The sequence below is a fragment of the Oncorhynchus masou genome, chromosome 15, assembly GCF_036934945.1.
Source record: "Oncorhynchus masou masou isolate Uvic2021 chromosome 15, UVic_Omas_1.1, whole genome shotgun sequence".
NCBI lineage: Eukaryota > Metazoa > Chordata > Actinopteri > Salmoniformes > Salmonidae > Oncorhynchus > Oncorhynchus masou.
The window spans coordinates 53152359-53179510 of record NC_088226.1 but is presented as its reverse complement, the minus strand read 5'-3'; the positions used below and the strand labels follow the sequence as shown (position 1 = coordinate 53179510).

At 42.6% G+C, this 27152-nt stretch overlaps 1 protein-coding gene across 1 annotated transcript in view; it reads left to right on the top strand.

The window, feature by feature from the left end:
* LOC135556435 (ephrin type-B receptor 1-like) overlaps positions 1 to 27152 on the top strand; it is a 180997-nt gene that overhangs the window by 89214 nt on the left and 64631 nt on the right. Inside the window, exon 4 of the mRNA XM_064989642.1 lies at positions 14301 to 14456. Within this exon, the coding sequence (XP_064845714.1) occupies positions 14301 to 14456 (156 nt within the window). The remainder of the gene's footprint in view (positions 1 to 14300; positions 14457 to 27152) is intronic.

The window sequence follows — 27152 nt, the reverse complement described above, 5'->3', positions numbered from 1 at the left end:
CTTCTCTCTGTCTCCCTCTCTCTTCCTCTCTCTCTCTCTTCCTCTCTCCCTCTCTGTCTCTCTCTCCCTCTCTGTCTCTTTCCTCCTCTCTGTCTCTCTTTCCTCCTCTCTGTCTCTCCCTCTCTGTCTCTCCCTCTCTCCCTCTCTGTCTCTCTGTCTCTCTCTCTCTTCCTCCCTATCTGTCTCTCTCTCTTCCTCCCTCTCTCTCTCTCTCTCTGTCTCTCTCTTCCTCCCTTTCTCTCTGTCTCTTCCTCTCTCCCTCTCTGTCTCTTCCCCTCTCCCTCTCTGTCTCTCTCTCTATCCCTCTCTGTCTCTCTCTCTATCCCTCTCTGTCTCTCTCTCCCTCTCTGTCTCTCTCTCTCTTCCTCCCTGTCTCTCTCTCTCTTCCTCTCCCCATCTCTCCTCTCTCTCTTCATCCCTCTCTTTCTCTCTTCATCTCTCTCAATTCAATTCAAGGGCTTTATTGGTACATATATATGTATATGTATGTGTGTATATATATGTATGTATGTATGTATGTATGTGTGTGTGTGTGTGTGTGTGTGTGTGTGTGTGTGTGTGTGTATATATATGTATGTATGTATATACATATATACACGTGTGTGTGTGTGTGTGTGTGTGTTTTAACAAATGGTAAAGGACACAAGATAAAATAAATAAGCATAGATATGGGTTGTATTTACAATGGTGCGTGTTCTTCACTGGTTGCCCTTTTCTCGTGGCAACAGGTCACAAATCTTGCTGCTCTGATGGCACACTGTGGAATTTCACCCAGCAGATATGGGAGTTTTTCAAAATTGGATTTGTTTTCGAATTCTTTGGATCTGTGTAATCTGAGTGAAATATGTCTCTCTAATATGGTCATACATTGGGCAGGAGGTTAGGAAGTGCAGCTCAGTTTCCACCTCATTTTGTGGGCAGTGAGCACATAGCCTGTCTTCTCTTGAGAGCCATGTCTGCCTATGGCGGCCTTTCTCAATAGCAAGGCTATGCTCGCTGAGTCTGTACATAGTCAAAGCTTTCCTTCATTTTGGGTCAGTCACAGTGGTCAGGTATTCTGCCGCTGTGTACTCTCTGTGTAGGGCCAAATAGCATTCTAGTTTGCTTGGGTCTAATTGTGCTGCTGTCCTGGGGCTCTGTAGGGTGTGTTTGTGAACAGAGCCCCTGGACCAGCTTGCTTAGGGGACTCTTCTCCAGGTTCATCTCTCTGTAGGTGATGGCTTTGTTGTGGAAGGTTTGGGAATCGCTTCTTTTTAGGTGGGTATAGAATTTAACGGCTCTTTTCTGGATTTTGATAATTAGTGGGTATCGGCCTAATTCTGCTCTGCATGCATTATTTGGTGTTCTACGTTGTACACGGAGGATAGTTTTGCAGAATTCTGCGTGCAGAGTCTCAATTTGGTGTTTGTCCCATTTTGTGAAGTCTTGGTTGGTGAGCGGACCCCAGACCTCACAACCATAAAGGGCAATGGGCTCTATGACTCAAGTATTTTTAGCCAAATCCTAATTGGTATGTTGAAATGTATGTTCATTTTGATGGCATAGAATGCCCTTCTTGCCTTGTCTCTCAGATCATTCACAGCTTTGTGGAAGTTACCTGTGGCGCTGATGTTTAGGCCAAGGTATGTATCGTTTTTTGTGTGCTCTAGGGCAACAGTGTCTAGATGGAATTTGTATTTGTGGTCCTGGTGACTGGACCTTTTTTGGAACACCATTATTTTGGTCTTACTGAGATTTACTGTCAGGGCCCAGGTCTGACAGAATCTGTGCATAAGATCTAGGTGCTGCTGTAGGCCCTCCTTGGTTGGTGACAGAAGCACCAGATCATCAGCAAACAGTAGACATTTGACTTCATATTCTAGTAGGGTGAGGCCGGGTGTTCAGTTCTATTGCCCTCGCCAATTCGTTGATATATATGTTGAAGAGGGTGGGGCTTAAGCTGCATCCCTGTCTAACCCCACGAACCTGTGTGAAGAAATGTGAGTGTTTTTTGCCAATTTTAACCGCACACTTGTTGTTTGTGTACATGGATTTTATGATGTCGTATGTTTTACCCCCAACACCACTTTCCATCAGTTTGTATAGCAGACCCTCATGCCAAATTGAGTCTAAGGCTTTTTTGAAATCAACAAAGCATGAGAAGACTTTGCATTTGTTTTGGTTTGTTTGGTTGTCAATTAGGTTGTGCAGGGTGAGTACATGGTCTGTTTTATGGTAATTTGGTAAAAAGCCAATTTGACATTTGCTCAGTACATTGTTTTCATTGAGGAAGTGTACGAGTCTGCTGTTGATGATAATGCAGAGGATTTTCCCAAGGTTACTGTTGACGCATATTCCACGGTAGTTATTGGGGTCAAATTTGTCTCCATTTTTGTGGATTGGGGTGATCAGTCCTTGTTTCCAAATATTGGGGAAGATGCCAGAGCTAAGGATGATGTTAAAGAGTTTTAGTATAGCCAATTGGAATTTGTTGTCTGTATATTTGATCATTTCATTGAAGATACCATCAACACCACAGGCCTTTTTGGGTTGGAGGGTTTTTATTTTGTCCTGTAACTCATTCAATGTAATTGGAGAATCCAGTGGGTTCTGGTAGTCTTTAATAGTTGATTCTAAGATCTGTATTTGATCATGTATATGTTTTTGCTCTTTATTCTTTGTTATAGAGCCAAAAAGATTGGAGAAGTGGTTTACCCATACATCTCCATTTTGGATAGATAATTCTTCGTGTTGTTGTTGGTTTAGTGTTTTCCAATTTTCCCAGAAGTGGTTAGAGTCTATGGATTCTTCAATTACATTGAGCTGATTTCTGACATGTTGTTCCTTCTTTTTCCGTAGTGTATTTCTGTATTGTTTTAGTGATTCACCATAGTGAAGGCGTAGACTCAGGTTTTCCGGGTCTCTATGTTTTTGGTTGGACAGGTTTCTCAATTTCTTTCTTAGATTTTTGCATTCTTCATCAAACCATTTGTCATTGTTGTTAATTTTCTTCGGTTTTCTATTTGAGATTTTTAGATTTGATAGGGAAGCTGAGAGGTCAAATATACTGTTAAGATTTTCTACTGCCAAGTTTACACCTTCACTATTACAGTGGAATGTTTTACCCAGGAAATTGTCTAAAGGGGATTGAATTTCATCTATAGCATTTCTTAATGTTACTCAGTTCCTTTGGCTTTGATGCCTCATGATTGAGTATTGCTCTGTTTAGGTAGACTGTGATTTTGCTGTGGTCTGATAGGGGTGTCAGTGGGCTGACTGTGAACGCTCTGAGAGACTCTGGGTTGAGGTCAGTGATAAAGTAGTCTACAGTACTACTGCCAAGAGATGAGCTATAGGTGTACCTACCATAGGAGTCACCTCGAAGCCTACCATTGACTATGTACATACCAAGCGTGCGACAGAGCTGCAGGAGTTGTGACCCATTTTTGTTGGTTATGTTGTCATAATTGTGCCTTCTCTCTGTCTCTCTCTTCTTCTCTCTCTCTCTCTCTTTCTCTGTGTCTCTTCTTCTCTGTCTCTTTCTCTGTCTCTTCCTCTCTCTCTCTGTTTCTCTTCCTCTCTCTCTCTGTCTCTTCCTCTCTCTTTCTGTCTCTTCCTCTCTCTCTCTGTGTCTCTTCCTCTCTATGTCTCTTCCTCTCTATGTCTCTTCCTCTCTCTGTGTCTCTTCCTCTCTCTGTCTCTTCCTCCCTCTCTGTCTCTCTTCCTCTCTGTCTCTTCCTCTCTCTCTCTCTTCCCCTCTTCCTCTCTGTCTCTCTTCCTCTCTTCCTCCCTGTCTCTCTTCCCCTCTCCCCCTGTCTCTTCCTCTCTCTCTGTCTTTTCCTCTGTCTCTTCTTCTCTCTGTCTCTATCTGTTCTTCTCTCTCTCTTCCTCTCTCTCTTCCCCCCTCTCTCTTCCTCCCCCTCTCTCTCTCTGTCCCTCTCTCCCTCTCTGTCTCTTTCACTTTCTCGCTCTTGCTCTCTCCCTCTCTCTCCTCTCTCTTCCCATGTTTAGCCATGGGCTTTGGTTAGTTTTAGCCTCGTCTCGAAGGGTTCTATATTATATTGTGAGTAATGATGTCCCTCTCAACCTTTGATACAGGAACGGCATGCATACTGTAGATGATGCCCATGCAGTCTCTGGAGTGAGGAGTGAGGTATGTGGAGAGGGATGACCTCTGGTTCCACACTGATCCAGATTTCTCTTCCCTGCCTTACACAAGCTGCAGGTGGATTGGACCCACCCTGAAGGAAATGATATGCAGACAGGCTCGATCAAGTTTCTGTGCTGGCACATCTGCAAATGTTTTGCTGTAAGATTTACACTCTAACCTTTCTTTGGCTGACTGGATTGTGGGCTGTGCTTTTGTCCCTGGCTGAGCACATTCACAGTGGTTTGCAAAATGTGTTCTTGGCAGACAGGAGACAATGGGAATGAAAATGTCAAACAAGAATCCCATTTACTAGGGTCAGAGTTGAGCAGAAAATACATATGCAGAGTGCATAAATGTGAATGTGCATATGCATTACGTGTGTGTGTGTGTGTCTTGAGAGAAAGAAAGAGATTTCAAATGTTCACAGTATTTAAGGCCAGCGCCACAGCTTCACATAAAAACCACACCCCACGGCTCTGTCGAGGGTAGGGATGAATCTCTTCCTCTCTCTCCTCTCTCTCTATTTCTCCTCTCTCATCCCTCCATCAACTCTCCCTTCATCTCTAATCTCTGGCTAACAGATCCCAGAACAAAGAGTGACCCTGAGCTTCTGTTGAGTTCTGCCTTCGCCTGAGGAGAGCAAAGAGACAGCCTGTGGGCCTGTTCTCTCTTTAACAGACAGCAGAGAGAAAACAATATGACTGTATACCTATCACTTTATTCCCTCACTCTGTTTATGAAGTCTTTGGACACCAATACGTCTAACTTTGGTGGACTGGATGATAGTTATTAAGACAAGATGGTAGAATATAGCTGTCAGGCTGAACCCCCATACCATGGCTCATGTGTAGCTTCGACACTGCATCCCCGTCTGTGTCCCACGGTGGCAGGGCGTGCTCTGTCAGCTGATATCCTCTCATTGTTGCTCCTCACCGTCCCACTGGTCCCATCTCTGTTCTCTCACTCTACAGCTGTTGTTCTGTCTGGAGGCCTTTTGATCTGTTCTGTCTGTCAGCATTGTGTCCGCGTCCTGACCCCTCTACCCAGAGTCCACCTCGTCATCAGCTCCTCACTCTGCCAATGGGCTGGTTAACAACTGATCAATGATCTCGTAAAGTGCTATGTTTGCTTGATCATGTTGTCAAGCAGCTGTGTTGTCATAACTCTAGCTGCACTGATACTATGCTGCTTTGCTCCCTACCCTGATTTCCCACTTAAAAAGCATTCATTTTTATATTTTCATTATGGTTCTAGATGTACTTGATTCTTACCCTCTGAAAAAGTAACGTGCTATAACAAGTAATGTGTGTCAGAATGGTGTTGGGGCTATTGGACAATACAGCGTCTCTGTGGGTCCACAGCTTTATTTTCAGTCTTCACTCTTTCCATGACAAACTGCCCTTTTCATCATAATGCTATAAGATTCTAAAGTAATGCCTTTTATGACAGCTAAGCTGTATATGCTTGTTTTATATGCTTATAGAAGTGTATAGCTTCCAGGAATGGATTAGCCATTGAAAAATAAGACTAAAAGTGAAGAAAGGATAATAACATGTTGTCATTATGTTGTTTTAAAAGTATGCTGCTTATTTATCCCTTCTTTCTGGCCCCACTCTTACCATACCAACCCTTTCTACTTCTCTGTCTACCATACCAACCCTTTCTACTTCTCTGTCTACCATACCAACCCTTTCTACTTCTCTATCTACCATACCAACCCTTTCTAATTCTCTGTCTACCATACCAACCCTTTCTACTTCTCTGTCTACCATACCAACCCTTTCTACTTCTCTGTCTACCATACCAACCCTTTCTACTTCTCTGTCTACCATACCAACCCTTTCTACGTCTCTGTCTACCATACCAACCCTTTCTACTTCTCTGTCTACCATACCAACCCTTTCTACTTCTCTGTCTACCATACCAACCCTTTCTACTTCTCTGTCTACCATACCAACCCTTTCTACTTCTGTCTACCATACCAACCCTTTCTACTTCTCTGTCTACCATACCAACCCTTTCTACTTCTCTGTCTACCATACCAACCCTTTCTACTTCTCTGTCTACCATACCAACCCTTTCTACTTCTCTGTCTACCATACCAACCCTTTCTACTTCTGTCTACCATACCAACCCTTTCTACTTCTGTCTACCATACCAACCCTTTCTACTTCTCTGTCTACCATACCAACCCTTTCTACTTCTCTGTCTACCATACCAACCCTTTCTAATTCTCTGTCTACCATACCAACCCTTTCTAATTCTGTCTACCATACCAACCCTTTCTACTTCTCTGTCTACCATACCAACCCTTTCTACTTCTCTGTCTACCATACCAACCCTTTCTACTTCTCTGTCTACCATACCAACCCTTTCTACTTCTGTCTACCATACCAACCCTTTCTACTTCTGTCTACCATACCAACCCTTTCTACTTCTCTGTCTACCATACCAACCCTTTCTACTTCTCTGTCTACCATACCAACCCTTTCTACTTCTCTATCTACCATACCAATCCTTTCTAATTCTCTGTCTACCATACCAACCCTTTCTACTTCTCTGTCTACCATACCAACCCTTTCTACGTCTCTGTCTACCATACCAACCCTTTCTACTTCTCTATCTACCATACCAACCCTTTCTAATTCTCTGTCTACCATACCAACCCTTTCTAATTCTGTCTACCATACCAATCCTTTCTAATTCTCTGTCTACCATACCAACCCTTTCTACTTCTCTGTCTACCATACCAACCCTTTCTACGTCTCTGTCTACCATACCAACCCTTTCTACTTCTCTGTCTACCATACCAACCCTTTCTACTTCTCTGTCTACCATACCAACCCTTTCTACTTCTGTCTACCATACCAACCCTTTCTACTTCTGTCTACCATACCAACCCTTTCTACTTCTCTGTCTACCATACCAACCCTTTCTACTTCTCTGTCTACCATACCAACCCTTTCTAATTCTCTGTCTACCATACCAACCCTTTCTAATTCTCTGTCTACCATACCAACCCTTTCTAATTCTCTGTCTACCATACCAACCCTTTCTAATTCTCTGTCTACCACACCACCCCGTGCTAATTATCGTTATCTACCACACCACCCGTGCTACTTATCGCTATATACCACACCACCCCGTGCTAATTATCGCTATCTACCACACCACCCGTGCTACTTATTGCTATATACCATAACAACCCTTTCTACTTAGCGCTATTTACCACACCACCCTGTGCTACTTAGCGCTATCTACCATAACAACCCTTTCTACTTAGCTCTATTTACCATACCACCATGTGCTACTTAGCGATATTTACCATACCACCCCTGCTATTTAGCGCTATTTACCATACCACCTCTGCTGTCACAGGCCTGCAGGCTCTGTGTGACTGGCAGGGAAGGACAAGACTCCGCAGGGTTTTGACAAACACTTCTAGCTAGAGAGAGTGAAAAGAGCAGCGCATCTGTACTCAGGCCTCTGAGCAGGACTTTGCATCAGATGTGTGTTGCTCCAGCTCAAAGCATGTTTTTCATGTTGTAACTATTTCAAAAGAATGAAATATGTGTAAAATGGATGTACTGTATTTGAAAACAAAGCTCATCCACACAATGTAAACTGCCAAGGTGAAATGCAGGTCATCTACTAGGCTGCCTTTTTGTGTGTTTAAAGACCAGCATAGAGGACATTTTCGCTCCACTTCCCTATGCCTGGCTTGCCTTGGCGCAGCCGGATCGAGTACTCATCCGAGAGAGAGAAATGGGAATTCAATTTTGTGCTCTTATCAGTTCCAAGAGAAGTCGGGGTTTTAATTTGGAGGTTGAAATGACTTGAGAAGGTGGAAGGAAGCAGCTGTACAGTGAACAAGGAGACGTGGGCAATCAGGTTATCACACAGATCTAAGGCGGCCTGCCTGGGAAAATAATTTACAAGAACTGGATAGGACACATGATCTGGCTTCCCAAACTCCTTAATAAGAAAATCAATGCAATGCGATGCTCCCAACCCTATAATTACATTAGCCCATTTCTGTGTTCACTGGGAAGGATGTTTGAGAGCCTGTGCTGAGGTAATGGCTTGTAGAGAAAATGATCGTTAAAACATTTGGCTTAGTAAGAGAGCTAGTGTTTTCTGTTTCTTAATTGCTGTAGCAGTACATACTGTAACATATGCTTAGGTAAGTTTGATAGATTCTCACTTGGGATCTACTTTTCCTTATACTGGATCCTGGCTCTTATTTCTGTCATACTACATGTCACATGCCTGTTTTTTTTAAACAGCAGTTTTCTGGAGTGGATAAGATATTGAAGCATTAATGTCCCATGAGTTCTCTCACTTCCTGCAACTTAGCAAAACAAATTCTGTCTTTAGTCTTATCTGCTGAGAGTGGGAGAAAGGCAATTTAGTGGAGGATAGACTGTGGAGTCATGGTGCAATGCCACTTACTGCAGAGGGATTATGGAAATGTGAATTGCGTTCAGGCAACTGATTTCAGAGCGACAGCTCCACGCTGGGACCATTGCTTAGTCATGAGATAATATGTTCTACACGCAGCAGAATACTTAAACAAGTGATGATTTAATGCCACCATAATGCACCACTTCATATAACTGTAGCACAGGAGGTATTACTAGCTCTGTGTAACAACTGTAGTTTGGAATCCCTTTCTTCTGCCTTCAATTCTTCTTTGAAAAAATTCAGCTGTAGCCATTCTTCTCGGGTCGGGTTGTGCAATCCGTTTAAACGTTGCATGGAGGGTGCCCAGAATCAGATCAAGAACATGAAGAAAATCTGTTATGTTGGAGCCACGGAGCAGGCTGGTATCGAGTCAAGCTTGCCTAGATGAGGGGAAAAATACAAATCCACTTATTTAGCTTGCCACATTCACATGCCAATTCACACTCGGAAAGGCAGATGAGCAGTTAGCATTCTCTGTAATGGCTGTTTCTGTTGTCCTGGCATGGTGTGATTATGCAATCTTGCCACCATAGAGGGGATTCTTCAAGCAGCTTAATATGAACAAACAAGCTCATTATTTTGATATATAATAATATACAGTTGAAGTCGGAAGTTTACATACACCTTAGCCAAATACATTTAAACTCCGTTTTTCACAATTCCTGACATTAATTCCTAGTAAACATTCCCTGTCTTAGGTCAGTTAGGATCACCAGTTTTATTTTAAGAATGTGAAATGTCAGAATAATAGTAAAGAGAATGATTTATTCAGCTTTTATTTCTTTCATCACATTCCAAGTGCGTCAGAAGTTTACATACACTCAATTAGTATTTAGTAGCATTGCCTTTAAATTGTTTAAATTGGGTCAAACGTTTTGGATAGCCTTCCACAAGCTTCCCACAATTAGTTGGGTGAATTTTGGCCCATTCCTCCTGACAGAGCTGGTGTAACTGAGTCAGGTTTGTAGGCCTCCTTGCTTGCACATGCCTTTTCAGTTCTACCCACAAATTTTCTATAGGATTGAGGTCAGGGCTTTGTGATGGCCACTCCAATACCTTGACTTTGTTATCCTTAATCAATTTTTTCACAACTTTGGAAGTATGCTTGGGGTCATTGTCCATTTGGAAGACCCAGTTGCGACCAAGCTTTAACTTCCTGACTGATGTCTTGAGATGTTTCTTCAATATATACACATACGTTTCCTTCCTCATGACGCCATCTATTTTGTGAAGTGTACCAGTCCCTCCTGCAGTAAAGCACCCCCACAACATGATGCTAGCACCCCCGTGATTCACGGTTGGAATGGTGTTCTTTGGCTTGCCCACATCCCCCCTTTTCCTTCAAACATAACGATGGACAGTTCTATTTTTGTTTCATCAGAACAGAGGACATTTCTCCAAAAAGTATGTCTTTGTCCCCATGTGCAGTTGCAAACCGTAGTCGGGCTTTTTTAAGGCAGTTTTGCAGCAGTGTCGTCTTCCTTGCTGAGCGGCCTTTCAGGTTATGTCACTATATGACTCGTTTTTACTGTGAATATAGATACTTTTGTACTTGTTTCCTCCAGCATCTTCACAAGGTCATTTGCTGTTGTTCTGGGATTGTTTTGTACTTTTCACACCAAAGTACATTCATCTCTATGAGACAGAACGTGTCTCCTTCCTGAGCGGTATGACGCTGCTTGGTCCCATGGTGTTTATACTTGCGTACTATTGTTGGTACAGATGAACGTGCTACCTTCAGGCATTTATAAATTGCTCCCAAGGATGAACCAGACTTGTGGAGGTCTACAATATTTTTTCTGAGGTCTTGGCTGATTTCTTTTGATTTTCCCATGATGTCAAGCAAAGAGGCATTGAGTTTGAAGGTAGGCCTTGAAATCCTTTTCTGGAATTTTCAATACTGTTTAAAGGCACAGTCAACTTAGTGTATGTAAACTTCTGACCCACTGGAATTGTGATACAGTGAAGTAATCTGTCTGTAAACAATTGTTGGAAAAATTAGATGTCCTAACCGACTTGTCAAAACTACAGTTTGGCTGAAATTTGAAATTTGTGTAGTGGTTGAAAAAATAGTTTTCATGACTCCAACCTAAGTGTATGTAAACTTCCGACTTCAACTGTATATACCATTGAGAAGATGCTTTGATCCAAAGCGTCTTTCAGTCATGCATGCATACATTTTACATATTTTATTTTTGATTTCATTTTTTTGATTTCACCTTTATTTCACCAGGTAGCCCAGTTGGGAACAAGTTCTCATTTACAACTGTGACCTGGCCAAGACAAAGACAAGCAGTGTGACAAAAACAACAACACAGAGTTACACATGGGATAAACAAATGTACAGTCAATAACACAATAGAAAAATCAATATACAGTGTGTGTATATGTAGTAAGATTAGGGAGGTTAGGCAATAAATAGGCCATAGTGGCAAAATAATTACAATATAGCAATTAAACACTGGAGTCATAGATGTGCAGATGATGATGTGCAAGTGGAGATACTGGGGTGCAAAAGAACAAAAATAAATAACAATATTGGGATGAGGTAGTGGGTTTGCTATTTACAGATTGGCTGTGTACAGGTACAGTGATCGGTAAGCTGCGCTGACAGCTGATGCTTAAAGTTAGTATGAGATATACGTCTCCAGCTTCAGTGATTTTTGCAATTCGTTCCAGTCATTGGCAGCAGAGAATTGTCAGGAAAGGCAGCCAAATGAGAAGTTGGCTTTGGGGATGACCAGTGAAATATACCTACTCGAGTGTGTGCTACGGGTGGGTGTTGCTATGGTGACCAGCGAGCTGAGATAAGGCGGGGCTTTACCTAGCATAGATTTATAGATGATCTGGAGCCAGTGGGTTTGGCGACGAATATGAAGCGAGGGCCAGCCAACAAGAGCATTCAGGTCGCAGTGGTGGGTAGTATATGGGGCTGGTGACAAAACGGATGGCACTGTGATAGACTGCACTCAATTTGCTGAGTAGAGTGTTGGAGGCTATTTTGCAAATTACATGGCCAAAGTCATGAAACGGTAGGATAGTCCGTTTTACGAGGTTATGTTAATCAACATGAGTGAAGGAGGCTTTGTTGCAAAATATTGATTCTAGGTTTTGGATTGGAGATGCTTGATGTGAGTCTGGAAGGAGAGTTTACAGTCTAACCAGACACCTAGGTATTTGTAGTTGTCCACATATTCTAAGTCAGAACCATCCAGAGTAGTGATGATAGTCGGGCTTGTGGGTGCGGGCAGCAATCGGTTGAAGAGCATGCATTTAGTTTTACTAGCATTTAACCTCTTACATCTATGGGGGCGCTATTTCATTTTTGGATGAAAAACGTTCCCGTTTTAAACAAGATATTTTGTCACAAAAAGATGCTCGACTATGCATATAATTGATACCATTCGAAAAGAAAACACTCTGACGTGTCCAGAAATACCAAGATATTCTCTGTGCGTGCCCTAGAACGTGAGCTTCAGGCAAAACCAAGATGAGATGGCATCCAGGAAATGACAAGGATTTTTGAGGCTCTGTTTTCCATTGTCTCCTTATATGGCTGTGAATGCGAGAGGAATGAGCCTGCCCTTTCTGTCGTTTCCCCAAGGTGTCTGCAGCATTGTGACGTATTTGTAGGCAGATCATTGGAAGATTGACCATAAGAGACCACATTTACCAGGTGTCCGCCCGGTGTCCTGCGCCGAAATTGGTGCGCAAAAGTCACCTGCCAGTATTTTTCCTTGGGATACAGAGAGGAAAGCAAGCTTCCACGAACTGCATATCAATGAAGAGATATGTGAAAAAACACCTTGAGGATTGATTCCAAACAACGTTTGCCATGTTTCGGTCGATATTATGTAGTTAATCCGGAAAAAGTTTTACGTTGTAGGTGACTGAATTTTCGGTTCGTTTCGGTAGCCAGACGCAATGTAGAAAACGGAACGATTTCTCCTACACACAGACGCTTTCAGGAAAAACTGCGCATTTGGTATGTAACTGAGAGTCTCCTCATTGAAAACATCAGAAGCTCTTCAAAGGTAAATGATTTTATTTATTTGGTTATCTGGTTTTTGTGAAAATGTTGCGTGCTAAATGCTACTCAAAATGCTATGCTAGCTTTGCATACTCTTACACAAATTAGTCAATTTCTATGGTTCAAAAGCATATTTTGAAAATCTGAGATGACAGTGTTGTTAAGAAAAGGCTAAGCTTGAGAGCAGACGCATTATTTTCATTTTATTTGCGATTTTCAGAAATCGTTAACGTTGCGTTATGCTAATGAGCCTGAGGCTTTAGTCACAAACCCGGATCCGGGATGGGGAGTTTCAAGAAGTTTTAAGAACAGTTGGAGGCCACGGAAGGATTGTTGTATGGCATTGAAGCTCGTCTGGAGATTTGTTAACACAGTGTCCAAAGAAGGTCCAGAAGTATACAGAATTGTGTCGTCTGCGTAGAGGTGGATCAGCAGAACAACATCATTGTTATGTACAGAGAAAAGAGTCGGCCCGAGAATTGAACCATGCGGCACCCACATAGAGACTGCCAGAGGTCCGGACAACAGGTCCTCCGATTTGACACACTGAACTCTATCTGAGAAGTAGTTGGTGAAGCAGGCGAGGCAGTCATTTGAGAAACCAAGGCTGTTGAGTCTGCCGACAAGAATGCGGTGATTGACAGAGTCGAAAGCATTGGCCAGGTCAATAAAGACGACTGCACAGTCTGTTTTTTTATCGACGGTGGTTATGATATTGTGTAGTACCTTGAGGTGGCTGAGGTGCACCCATGACCAGCCCTGAAACCAGATTGCATAGCGGAGAAGGTACGATGGGATTCAAAATGGTCAGTGATCTGTTTGTTAACTTGGTTCTCAAAGACTTTAGAAAGGCAGGGCAGGATAGATATTGGTCTGTAACAGTTTTGGTTTAGAGTGTCTCCCCCTTTGAAGAGGGGGATGACCATGACAGCTTTCCAATCTTTTGGGATCTCCAACGATATGAAAGAGAGGTTGAACAGGCTAATAATAGGGGTTGCAACAATTGTGGCGGATAATTTTCGAAAGAGAGGGTCCAGATTGTCTAGCCCAGCTGATTTGTAGGGTTGCAGATTTTCAGCTCTTTCAGAACATTTGGGTGAAGGAGAAGCGGGGGGCTTGGGAAAGTTTCTGTGGGGGGTGCAGAGCTCTTGGTCGGGTTAGGGGTAGCCAGGTGGAAAGCATGGCCAGCCGTAGAAAATTGCTTATTGAAATTCTTGATTATCGTAGATTTATCAGTGGTGACAGTGTTTCCTAGCCTCAGTGCAGTGGGCAGCTGGGAGGAGGTGCTCTTATTCTCCATGGACTTTAGTGTCCCAAAACCTTTTTGAATTTGTGCTACAGGATGCAAGTTTCTGTTTGGCCCTGGGATAGAACTGGTGGACACCATGTTGCAAAAACCGTTATCTACCAACTGAGCTACAGAGGACAACTGTGTTTCGCTGTAATTCCAGGACCTATTACACGCCATGTTATTGCCACATACTCAGACTGAAAATAATATTTTGTTGTTTTTGGAGTTACAGTATGTTTTGACAGCAGAAGAGGTACTGTACTAAGGCATAGTGAGAGAGGTTGAATGTTGATTGGGTGGTTGATGATAATGAGGCAACTTGTGGATGTTGATGAAGAGTCTAAATGCTCTGTTCTCTCTGTCTTTTCTTTTTGTCCTCCATGCAGCGTGTCCCCAAGGGACGTTCAAGTCCACCCAGGGGCCAGGGCTGTGTCTGCAGTGCCCCCCCAACAGCCGCTCCACTGTGGAGGCTGCCACCATCTGCGGCTGCCGTAACGGATACTACAGAGGAGACATGGACCTGCCCGAGGCCTCCTGCACCAGTAAGTCTCACACTCCGACTAATCAATGGGAAAATACATTTGAAGTTCATTTTCATTTGGAAAGGGCGTGCTCAATATCAACTGTTCTACACGTGCTGCTTATTCGGCACTTCCCATGCTTGACTGCAACAGTGTAAGTATAGAACCTGAGGGATGCGTGAATGGCCACCCCCTCCTCTACCAGCTTCATTTTTAATAATCACTCTTTAACACAAGGTCCAGTCAATGAAGTGTGAGAAGGAGAAAGCACTCTGGTCTAAACAACTGCCGGACCGAAAGACTTTATGATTCCTTCGATGGATGAGCAGCTGTTCTAGGTCTCTCTCCATCTGCCCCATTGCCCCAGATCATATCAATGTAGGTTGATACATGAATACCATTTAACTGCTGTCCCTGAGGTTGAGTCAGCCACTCCAACCACTGCCCTAAAACGCCCTGATTCAGTTCCCTTCAAACCCACAGGGACAGAGAAAGTGGGGCACTGCGCTATGTAGGTGACCTGGATAGACAAGTACTAGGGAAAATAAGACATGGTCACCCCATTCATAAGTAGTTGAATATGAAACTCTTTTGTGAATGAAAGGCTGATGGGTCAGAAAACACAGTCCATTAAACCATTGTTGTTCTATCCAGACCCCTTAGATGTGCTATTATAACTCTTCTGTTTCATTGCCTCCAAACCATGCACATGGTGCTTCTCAGAGGGACACTTTAGAGACACTTTGGATCTGCAAAATCAAGGGCTCGAGCATTAACCTTTTATTGCAGTGGGATAAATCAGGGTCACACAGAGTGTCTCTTTGTAGTTTTAAACAAATCTACTTTGAAACAAAAGTATATACCTCCCACATATGGTTATGGGCTTAAAATAAGACACCTGCACCATGTCAGATATAGAGTTGAAATGTATTTAATTTTGAGTTTGCATTCAAATATTACACTTTATATACATCACAGAAGACTGAAATATACAGTGCATTCAGACCCCTTCCCTTTTCCACATTTTGTTACATTACAGCCTCGTTAAAAAATGGATTAAATCTTTTTTTTCCTCATCAATCTACACACAATACCCCATAATGACAAAGCGGAAACTGGTTTTTGGTAAAAATTTGCATTTGCAAATGTATACAAAATAAAAAACAGAAATACCTTATTTAACTATTCAGACCCTTTGCTATTAGGTTTAATATTGAGCTAAGGTGCATCCTGGTTCCATTGATCATCCATGAGATTTGATTGGAGTCCACCTGTAGTATATTCAACTGATTGGTCATGATTTGGAAAGGCACACACCTGTCTATATAAGGTTCCACAGTTGACAGTGCATGTCAGAGCAAAAACCAAGCCATGAGGTTGAAGGAATTGTCCGTAGAGCTCTGAGACCGGATTGTGTCGAGGCACAGATCTGGGGAAGGGTACAAAAACATTTCTGCAGCATTGAAGGTCCCCAAGAACAGAGTGGTCTCCATCATTCTTAAATGGAAGAAGTTTGGAACTACCAAGACTCTTCCTAGAGCTGGCCGCCCGGCCAACCTGAGCAATCGGGGGAGAAGGGCCTTGGCCAGGGAAGTGAACAAGAACCCCATGGTCACTCTGACAGAGCTCCAGAGGTCCTCTGTGGAGATGGGAGAACCTTCCAGAAGGACAGCCATCTCTGCAGCACTCCACCAATCAGGCCAGACGGAAGCTAGTCCTCAGTAAAAGGCACATGACAGCCTGCTTTGAGTTTGCCAAAAGGCACCTAAAGGACTCTCAGACCATGAGAGACAAGATTCTCTGGTCTGATGAAACCAAGCTAGAAGTCTGGTCTGAATGCCAAGCGTCATATCTGGAGGAAACCTGACATCATCCCTACGGTGAAGCAGGGTGGTGGCAGCATCATGCTGTGGGGATGTGTTTGAGCAGCAGGGACTGGGAGATGAGTCAGGTTCGAGGGAAAGATGAACGGAGCAAAGTACAGAGATCCTTGATGAAAATGTGCTCCCGAGCGCTCACGATCTCAGACTGGGGCTAAGGTTCACCTTCCAACATGACAACGACCCTAAGCACACAGCCAAGAAAATGCAGGAGTGGCCTCGGGACAAGTTTCTGAATGTCTTTGTGTGAACGAGCCAGAGCCCGGACTTGAACCCGATCTAACATCTCTGCAGATACCTGAAAATAGCTGTGTAGCAACGCTCCCCATCCCACCTGACATAGCTTGTGAGGATCTGCAGAGAAGAATGGGAGAAACTCCCCAAATACACACACACACACTTGTAGCACACAAGATTGTAGCATCATACCCAATAAGACTTGAAGTTCAGCAAAGTACTGAGTAAAAGGTCTGAATTCTTATGTAAATGTGATATTTCAGTTTTATTTTTAATATATTTGCAAACATTTCTGTTTTTTGTGCTTCGTCATTATGGGGTGTTGTGTGTAGATTGATAAGGGGGACACACTATTTAATCAATTTTAGAATAAGGCTGTAACATAACAAAATGCGGAAAAAGTGGTCTGAATACTTTCCAAATGCACTGTAACAATAACGTTTGACATAGAAGCACTGTATTTTTTTATTTTTTTTATTTGTATAATGTCTATTAATTATGAAATTATGAAAAATATGAATAACATTTCACCAATAAGTACACTAGAGTGTGGGGTGCTTGTCTTTTCTCTCTCTGGCCTCTTATCCCTGATGGTGGTGAGGCGCTGGTGAGGGCTTTTCTCACTCCTTTCATGTGACTTTGCTGTGACTAAGAGATGAGGCCTGGACTCCTGCTGGGCCTGGACTGTCAGTGTGGTTCCAATCCTGGGGCCCCGCTATAGAACACTGCAGAAGAGCTTCAGGAAGGCCTTCATCCCTTCTCTCCTCTTTCTCCATTCCAGCTCCACTTTCTGTTTTAATGTGATTAGCAGGATGAAGGTACTCTCTCGGGTTCTAGAGTTGGGTCTTAGAAGCATATATAGGTCCTCTGTGCGTGTGTGTGTGTGTGTGTGTGTGTGTGTGTGTGTGTGTGTGTGTGTGTGTGTGTGTGTGTGTGTGTGTGTGTGTGTGTGTGTGTGTGTGTGTGTGTGTGTGTGTGTGTGTGTGTGTGTGTGTACAGTACAAGTCAAAAGTTTGGACACACTAACTCATTCAAGGGTTTTTCTTAGTAAAAACAATTTTCTAAATTGTAGAATAATAGTGAAGATATCAAAACTATGAAATAACACATGGAATCAGGTAGTAACCAAAAAAGTGTTAAACAAATCAACATTTATTTTATATTTCAGATTCTTCAAAGCAGACACCCTTTGCCTTGATGGCAGCTTTAAGCACTCTTGACATTCTCTCAACCAGCTTCATGAGGTAGGAGCCTGGAATGCATTTAAATTAACAGGTGTGCATTGTGAAAAGTACATTTCTGGTATTTCTTTCACACCTCGGATTGCTTCACAGAGTTAATTAATAAATTCTGTTAAAGATAGGGCTGTCTGCTGCCCCCTTTGGAGTAATTGCGTGCCCATATTAAACAGAAAAAAAATCTTTCAAAAATTGCTAATATATGCATATAAAAAATATTATTGAATAGAAAACACTCTAAAGTTTCTAAAACCGTTGAAATTATGTCTGTATGTAAAGCAGAACTCTCAGGGCAGTCATTCTCCCAAACTCTCTCTTGTCATCATAAAAGTTGGCCCAACTTTGACGTCATCGCCCCCACCCTTCCCAAGCGCCTACAGACCTGGGAACAGTTTCTATGTCTTCAGCGCGATGTCTGCTTTCAATGGGGCTTCTCATTGTGAGAATAGCACGCTCACGAGAGTTTTGGCGGCCCGAAACCTTTCGGTCACGCGAAAAAAAAGGTCACATTCATGCGCGCTCTCCTCCGGTGCTCTCTCTTTTCCTAGACTAATTAAACGACGCGTGTGTTTCTGTTCGTCCTGAGAATTGTTGTGCACCTTTATAACATGCTAAAGCTTGGTTATGAACATAGTTTGACAAGTTTAGTCGACATATAATATGTAAATTCGACGTTTTGGTGCGCATCCACTTGACTTTTGGCTGCATTTCAACCGAAATATGCCGTGTTTGATAACCGAAAGACACAGACTTCACAACTAAACAATGTTTTTGGTGAGTATAATTCCTTCCAGGTCTTCTGATGGAAGAACAGCAAAGGTAAGGGAATATTTATGTGTTAAATTTGGGTTTCTGTGGACTCCAAGATAGAGGAGCCATCATGCTAATTTCGGAGCGCCGAGTCATATTATAGCCTAGTGAACGAATTCTGTAACGTTAAAAATAAATGTAACACAGCGATTGCATTTAGAAGAAGTGTATCTTTCTATATATATGTAGAACATGCATATTTAGTTAAAGTTTATGATGTGTATTGCTTGTTATCTGACGTTATCTGCCGGAGCTATCGTCATTTCTCCGGACATTTGAGTAGCATTTTTTGAACAATGCGTAATTGTAAACAGAGATTTATGGATATATATAGCGTATTATTGAAAAAAACATAAATGTACTGTGTAACATGCTATATTACTGTCATCTGATGAAGATTTCAAAAGGTTAGTGATTTATTTTTCTTTTAATCCTGCGTTTGTTGATTGCATATTTTGTTCAACTTGGCTATGCAAATTAGCTGTGTCTTCGGTGGTGGTTTGACATAAATATGTGCTATGTTTTCGCTGTAAAACATTTTAGAAATCTGACTTGCTGGGTAGATAAACAAGGTGTTTATCTTTCATTTAAGCTATTGGACTTGTTAATGTGTGGAGGTTAAATATTTTTAAGAATATTTTTTGCGTTCCATGCGCCACATTCCAGCTGAGGTTGTTAGGGAAAGTTCCCAAATGGGGATCAACATCCACAAACATCCACAACAGTAACAGACACATCTTAACATCATGTGTTATTTGTGTTATTTCATAGTTTTGATGTCTTCACTATTATTCTACACTGTAGAAAATAGTCAAATAAAGAAAAACCCTTGAATGAGTATGTGTCCAAACTTTTGTGTGTGTGTGTGTGTGTGTGTGTGTGTGTGTGTGTGTGTGTGTGTGTGTGTGTGTGTGTGTGTGTGTGTGTGTGTGTGTGTGTGTGTGTGTGTGTGTGTGTGAGAAATGGTAAATTACTGTTTGTAATGGTTCTTTCTTTCACAACAATTACTTTCTGACACACATGCTCACCTCCACCCCCATATATTCTCACACTCTTATCCCCCTCTCTCTCTCTCAAGTTCAATTCAAATGGCTTTATTGGCTTTATATAGATATTTCAACTATCACGTTTCAGGGGCAGACAAAGACAGGTCAAGGGCAGGCAATGGTCAATAATACAAATAGGTGTGGCAAAGGTGCAGGATGGCAGGCAGGCTCAGTGTCAGGCATATGTGTATAGGTGGCACGGAAGTCAGGCACAGGAGAGTCAAACGGAGTGTAAAATGGAGTCTTTTAATAATGTCCTAGTAACATGCTCCATTACACTAAACAGAAAAGGAACATAAACAAATATGGGTATGAAGACCCCGTCGCGCACCTATACAACAAAAACACTACACTGACAATAAACAATCTCTGACAAAGACATGAGGGGAAACAGAGGGTTAAATACACAACAGGTAATGAATAGGATTGAAAACAGGTGTGTGGGAAGATGAGACAAAACCAATGGAAAATGAAAAATGGATCAATGATGGCTAGAAGACCGGTGACGTCGAACGCAGAGCACCGCCCGAACAAGGAGAGGCAACGACTTCGGCAGAAGTTGTGACACTCAGGGTCAGGGCAGGCAGAAAAGGTAAAAACCGGGAAAACTACAAACCGAGAACACAGGTATGAATACACAGGGGATAATGGGGAAGATGGTCGACACCTGGAGGGGGTGGTAACAATCCCAAAGACAGGTGAAACAGATCAGGGTGTGACAGAAACGTCATATTATGGCTAGATACAGTGTTGTAACGATGTGCAAATAGTTAAAGTACAAAGGGGAAAATAAACATAAATATGGTTGTATTTATAATTATGTTTGTTCTTCACTGGATGCCCTTTACTTGAGGCAACAGGTCGCAAATATTGCTGATCTAATGGCATACTCTGGGATTTCACCTAATATACAGTGCCTTGCGAAAGTATTTGGCCCCCTTGAACTTTGCGACCTTTTGCCACATTTCAGGCTTCAAACATAAAATATAAAACTGTATTTTTTGTGAAGAATCAACAACAAGTGGGACACAATCATGAAGTGGAACGACATTTATTGGATATTTCAAACTTTTTTAACAAATCAAAAACTGAAAAATTGGGCGTGCAAAATTATTCAGCCCCTTTACTTTCTGTGCAGCAAACACTCTCCAGAAGTTCAGTGAGGATCTCTGAATGATCCAATGTTGGCCTAAATGACTAATGATGATAAATACAATCCACCTGTGTGTAATCAAGTCTCTGTATAAATGCACCTGCACTGTGATAGTCTCAGAGGTCCGTTAAAAGCGCAGAGAGCATCATGAAGAACAAGGAACACACCAGGCAGATCCGAGATACTGTTGTGAAGAAGTTTAAAGCCGGATTTGGATACAAAAAGATTTCCCAAGCTTTAAACATCCCAAGGAGCACTGTGCAAGTGATAATATTGAAATGGAAGGAGTATCAGACCACTGCAAATCTACCAAGACCTGGCCGTCCCTCTAAACTTTCAGCTCATACATGGAGAAGACTGATCAGAGATGCAGCCAAGAGGCCCATGATCACTCTGGATGAACTGCAGAGATCTATAGCTGAGGTGGGAGACTCTGTCCATAGGACAACAATCAGTCGTATATTGCACAAATCTGGCCTTTATGGAAGAGTGAAGAAGAAAGACATTTCTTAAAGATATCCATAAAAAGTGTTGTTTAAAGTTTGCCACAAGCCACCTGGGAGACACACCAAACATGTGGAAGAAGGTGCTCTGGTCAGATGAAACCAAAATTGAACTTTTTGGCAACAATGCAAAACGTTATGTTTGGCGTAAAAGCAACACAGCTCATCACCATGACCACACCATCCCCACTGTCAAACATGGTGGTGGCAGCATCATGGTTTGGGCCTGCTTTTCTTCAGCAGGGACAGGGAAGATGGTTAAAATTGATGGGAAGATGGATGGAGCCAAATACAGGACCATTCTGGAAGAGAACCTGATGGAGTCTGCAAAAGTCCTGAGACTGGGACAGAGATGTCTTCCAACAAGACAATGATCCAAAACATAAAGCAAAATCTACAATGGAATTGTTCAAAAATAAACATATCCAGGTGTTAGAATGGCCAAGTCAAAGTCCAGATCTGAATCCAATTGAGAATCTGTGGAAAGTACTGAAAACTGCTGTTCACAAATGCTCTCCATCCGACCTCACTGAGCTCGAGCTGTTTTGCAAGGAGGAATGGGAAAAAATGTCAGTCTCTCGATGTGCAAAACTGATAGAGACATACCCCAAGCGACTTACAGCTGTAATCGCAGCAAAAGGTGGCGCTACAAAGTATTAACTTAAGGGGGCTGAATAATTTTGCACGGCCAATTTTTCAGTTATTGATTTGTTAAAAAAGTTTGAAATATCCAATAAATGTCGTTCCACTTCATGATCGTGTCCCACTTGTTGTTGATTCTTCACAAAAAAATACAGTTTTATATCTTTATGTTTGAAGCCTGAAATGTGGCAAAAGGTCGCAAAGTTCAAGGGGGCCGAATACTTTCGCAAGGCACTGTATATGGGACTTTATCAAAATTGGATTTGTTTTCAAATTCTTTGTGGGTCTGTGTTATCTGAGGGAAATATGTGTATACTTTTGGCAGGATGTTAAGAAGTACAGCTCAGTTTATATCTCATTTTGTGGGCTGTGTGCACATGGCCTGTCTTGTCTTGAGAGCCAGGTCTGCCTTCGGCGGCCTTTCTCAATAGCAAGGCTATGCTCACTGAGTCTATACATAGTCAATGATTTCCTTAATTTTGGGTCATTCACAGTTGTCAGGTATTCTGCCACTGTGTATTCTCAGTTTAGTCTTTCTCTCTCTCTCTCTCTCATCCCTGACACACTCTCGCTCTCTCGTTTTCCATGACTCTCTCTCCCTCTCTCTCTCTCGTCCTCCCTGACGCGTACTCTCTCTTGCTTGTTCTCCCTGACACTCTCTTTCCCTGTCTCCCGCTCTCTCTCTCTCTCTCTCTCTCTCTCTCTCTCTCTCTCCCCCCTCTCTGAAATCAATTCAAAGGGCTTTATTGGCATTGGAAACATGTTTACATTGTCAAAGCAAGTGTAATAGATAATAAACAAGGGAAATTAGCAATCAGACATTTACAGTAAATATTACTCACATTTTATTTTTTTTAATATAGAAATGTCAAATGTTATTATTGGCAATGTACAGTGTTGTAACACTCTCTCTCTCTCTTCCTCCCTGACAGTCTTTCTCTCCTATAATGTGTCTCTCAGTGTTTCCCCTCTAATCCGCTAGCTGTTAACTCCAGTGAGACAGTACTGAGACAGTGCGGAGGAGGCTGAAAGGCATGTGGGTGTAGTTGAAAAGAGCTCCTGACTATAGGGCCTTTACTCTTAGACAGGCTTTGTTCCACCACAGCCGTCACTGGGGACCCTGTGCTGTGACCATTACCAAGTCATCAACCATCCAGACTCACACAAATGTCTTCTTCTCAATTTTATGGAAATAGAAAACACTAAAAAAGTAAAGAAGTGAGAGAGAGAGAGGAACGATGCTAATATCAGACACAGGAGGTTGCTGAGGGGAAGATGGCTCATAATAATGTCTGGAACGACGTGAATGGAATGGCATCAAACCCATGGAAACCCATGTGTTTGATGTAGTGTATTTGATACCATTCCACCAGTTCCACTCCAGCCATTACCACGAGCCCGTACTCCCCAATTAAGGTGCCACCAACCTCCTGTGATATCAGAGTTAATAAGATCCTCCTCTTACTTTCCTATAGTGTCTGTAAAGTTTTTTCTACCATTTCATAAACATTTTGTCAATGTGATTTGAATTTGTGGGTGTTAGTTTGGAGTATTATTCAGAAACCAACCTTCCCCTTTTCATCTACTCCCACTCACCACTTTGACTATTAAAAGTGTTCAAAGAACAGAGACAGCAGCTGCATGGCATATGATTACAGTAGTGAAGTGTGCAGATATGATGCTGAAGCTGTAATCAATGTAATGAATGCACGGTTTCTGACTGTAGAGTGTGGCTGGCCACCCGTGTCCTTATCCTCTTACTGTTTATGTAAATCAGGATGTATCAGCTTAAATAATTATTCCCCCCACTGATGTCGAGTGCTAATTGAGGACAGTGTGAGTTCGCTTGAAAACGCTGCACAGTTGTGGAAGGCAGATCTCTGAGGAAACAGTGTGGAGCAGAGCTAACCCGAAGCCAGCCTCGTAGCGGGTGTACATCTAAGCATCCTTGTTCAGTTTGCATGTTATTGACTCACATATTTATTCTACTTACTATTCACCAAATTAGCTTAGAGATGAAGGTGAATTTCAGAAACACAAATAAACACACCCACCACATACAAGCAGTACGCACTTACACACACACACACACACGTTAGTAGTATACACACGTATACTTTCTCTCTCTATTGGTTTCCCCTGCTCACGGACTGTGCAGTAGAGCAGCTGTTAGGCTGTGTGTAGAATCAGTGTGAGCGAGGCAAGGCAAGGTGTGTGTAAAGTGGGCTGGTGTTCTGCTGCTCGCTCTGTCAGATTAGAAGGGTGATGGTTTGACACTCTCCCCACACTGTCAGCAGGAGCGCAACGCTACGCTATAACCATGGAGCTGCACTGGTGAGCCTCCATGCTCCCTCAAAGACCTATCACTCACTACTACACTTCTTAAACATCAGGTGCCCATCCATACCCCCCTATTGGAACTTCCTGTACCTCCCCTATACACCCTCCTGGAAGCCCTCATCAGGTCCCATCCTGGGCCTTGCCATACTGCTGGAGAGGAGAACATTGATGTTTAATTATTCTAATTGAAGCGGCACCCCTACGGCAAGCCAGCAGTGTTGCACAGTGTGTGGACTTGACACAACATTGACGGTAATTACCTGGAGTCAGATAGAGAGACAATAGCTATTACTCCATCAGGGAAAGGAGTGATGAGACCATTCTACACTCACATAGCTCGCCTCACGCAAAGAGGCAAGCATCTTAATATCTGCAGCTGTAAGATTAATTCCCCAGTCTGTGTGGTCATTTGTGGTCACACATGCACGCACGCAGGACAGGGCAGCAGGTAGCCTATCAGTTAGTGTTGCTAGCTTGAATCCCTGAGCTACCAATGTAAAAAATCTGCCAATGTGCCCTTGAGCAAGGCACTTAACCCTAGTTGCTTCAGGGTCGCCGTTAATAATGGCTGACCGTGACCCCAATCTCCAAGGCTCTCTCAGGGGAATTTTTGCACACATGTACATGTGTGAAATAGGACAAATGTAAGCACCGACCAAATAAAATGTTATATTATTACAATATGCACATGTAAAAACATGGGCCTGGTCATGTCTAGCCCACTCACCCCGTCTCATGAAATATGCAGGTAGCGTAGAGCCTCAGTTACTCTCTTCCCTTTGCTTTCACACTCAGACACAGACAGCTACAAAAGGTCATGAAAACATACAAATAAAGTGTTGCTCCAGACAGATTGAAACTAAAACGGCCTCTCATGGGTTTTCCTCGAAAGGTAAGGTTGAATGTTAAAGCAGCCTTGGCATCTTTAGAGCAGACAGTTTCAGACTGCTGTGCCCCCTTGGGTTTTGATATACAGTAGCACATGGCAGAATCACTGAGGACTGTAAGAGTCTAGATTGACATTCAAAAAGCAATTTGTCTCTGAGACATACCCATTAAAACCCTAATTCCCCTGTTCTTTATTAGGACATCAGGTCATAGAATCCTGTTTAAATCCAGGCCCACTGGGGAAAAACTGGTGGAATCAATGTTGTTTCCATGTCATTCAACCAAAACATGTAATTTAATCAGCGTGGAAAACCTGATTGGATTTGCAAAGAGTCATCAACGTAAGGGAATTTGGTCAATAATGGTGAACTACCAGACTTACCAGCTAGATACTCTGTTGCTGTACTATAATATAATGTATTAAAATGTCCCGGTGGAAGATAACTTTTCATTTAGTCATATCATGGCCTTTTCTAAACACTGAAGGGCAGTTTTGTCATGGGCCTCTCCACAGGGAATCTGGAATGCCTGATAATACAGATCAGTAGAGTCCGGCCTGTTATTTCCCAAGCTCCTCGGGGCGCATTCCGGAATGGCATCAGTGGGAAAGAAGGAGAGAAACGACCGGTCCGGTCAAGGAAGAAGTGTTCCTGGATGTGGATGTGAGGCCTAGCTGTGTAAACAGAGGTGTGATTGTTAGCGTGTGGAGTCGCATACCGACAGACTTCAAGACGGTGTCTTGGTGTGCTGTGGGTTTAGCCTTTGGCTCTTGGTCTTGCTGGGGTGATTGGTGATGGTGATGTGATGGGCCTCTCTAGTTACTGCAGAGTAGTTTGGACAGTCAATACACAAGATTCCTTTTTTGTAGTTGTTATTTTGCTCACAGAAATGAATAAAACCTTCAAAGAGTTTTGGGCTTTTGATTAATCTATGGTGGTGGCTTGTATGTACCTAATTATTCTGTATCTCCATATGTGAACTGTTATTGTAACTCACAGTTGATGAGAAAAAAGTCCATTCTACACTTAAATTGCATATTTGCTGCAGAATGTTAGCTAACCCTGTAACTCTCACTCGGGTCTCCTGGTATGGTTGTACAGAAGTCTGGTGATCCATCAAAGGCTAGTCAATGGCAAAACGATTACCCCCCTGTCGTGTCCCTGAGGGCAGGGGCACGAGGCGCAGTATCAATTACCCTCAAGTTAATTAGCATAGATCTACAGACCAGTCTGAGGGTCTGGGTGTCGATAACTCAGCTTGGTGCAGCCCTGTGCCACTGAGCCAAATCAACCCTGACTCCTATAGCTGATGGGACAGTGGGGGAGAGAAGGAGAGAACAGTAACTAACGCTGTAGACAAATTAGATTCCCTCGCAAATGAAAGAGGGGAGGTGCTAGTGACAATAATGGCCTGTAAATGAGATGTTAAGTAGTGATCAGTTTAGCCTTCTCAACCCCTCCATGTTTTATTTTTGCAGAGCTGAGAAACACATCACAGACATCGCAACGGGATCTATTAAACTAAGTCAAGCTTTTGGCTGAAAGGACCAGTGACCCTGTGTTATGTGAAGTGTGAACCGTGTCTTTCAATAACTCCCAGCTAAAATAGTCTCTAATTGGCCACCCATGGCAAGCAACACCTACTTACAGCCATATCAAGATACAATTAGAAGGTACACAATAACATGTATTAACAAACAGTAAGCAAGACAGATGGATTCCCTATACAGTTCACACTGGCTGTGAGTTATGAGTTATCATACTGTATCATACCTCCTCTGGGTGGTCTACTATAGAGCTGCTGTATGGAGCAAAGCCACTCTTCTCCACAGCACCTGACCATTACTGTTGTAATCCACAGACTCAGACTGCTGGCTCTGCTCCACATAGAGAAACAGAGAATGTGAGGAGGGTGATCAGGAGAGAGAAATATAAAAGAATATTGACTAATTTCCATACATTCAGATCACAGCCGTGACTT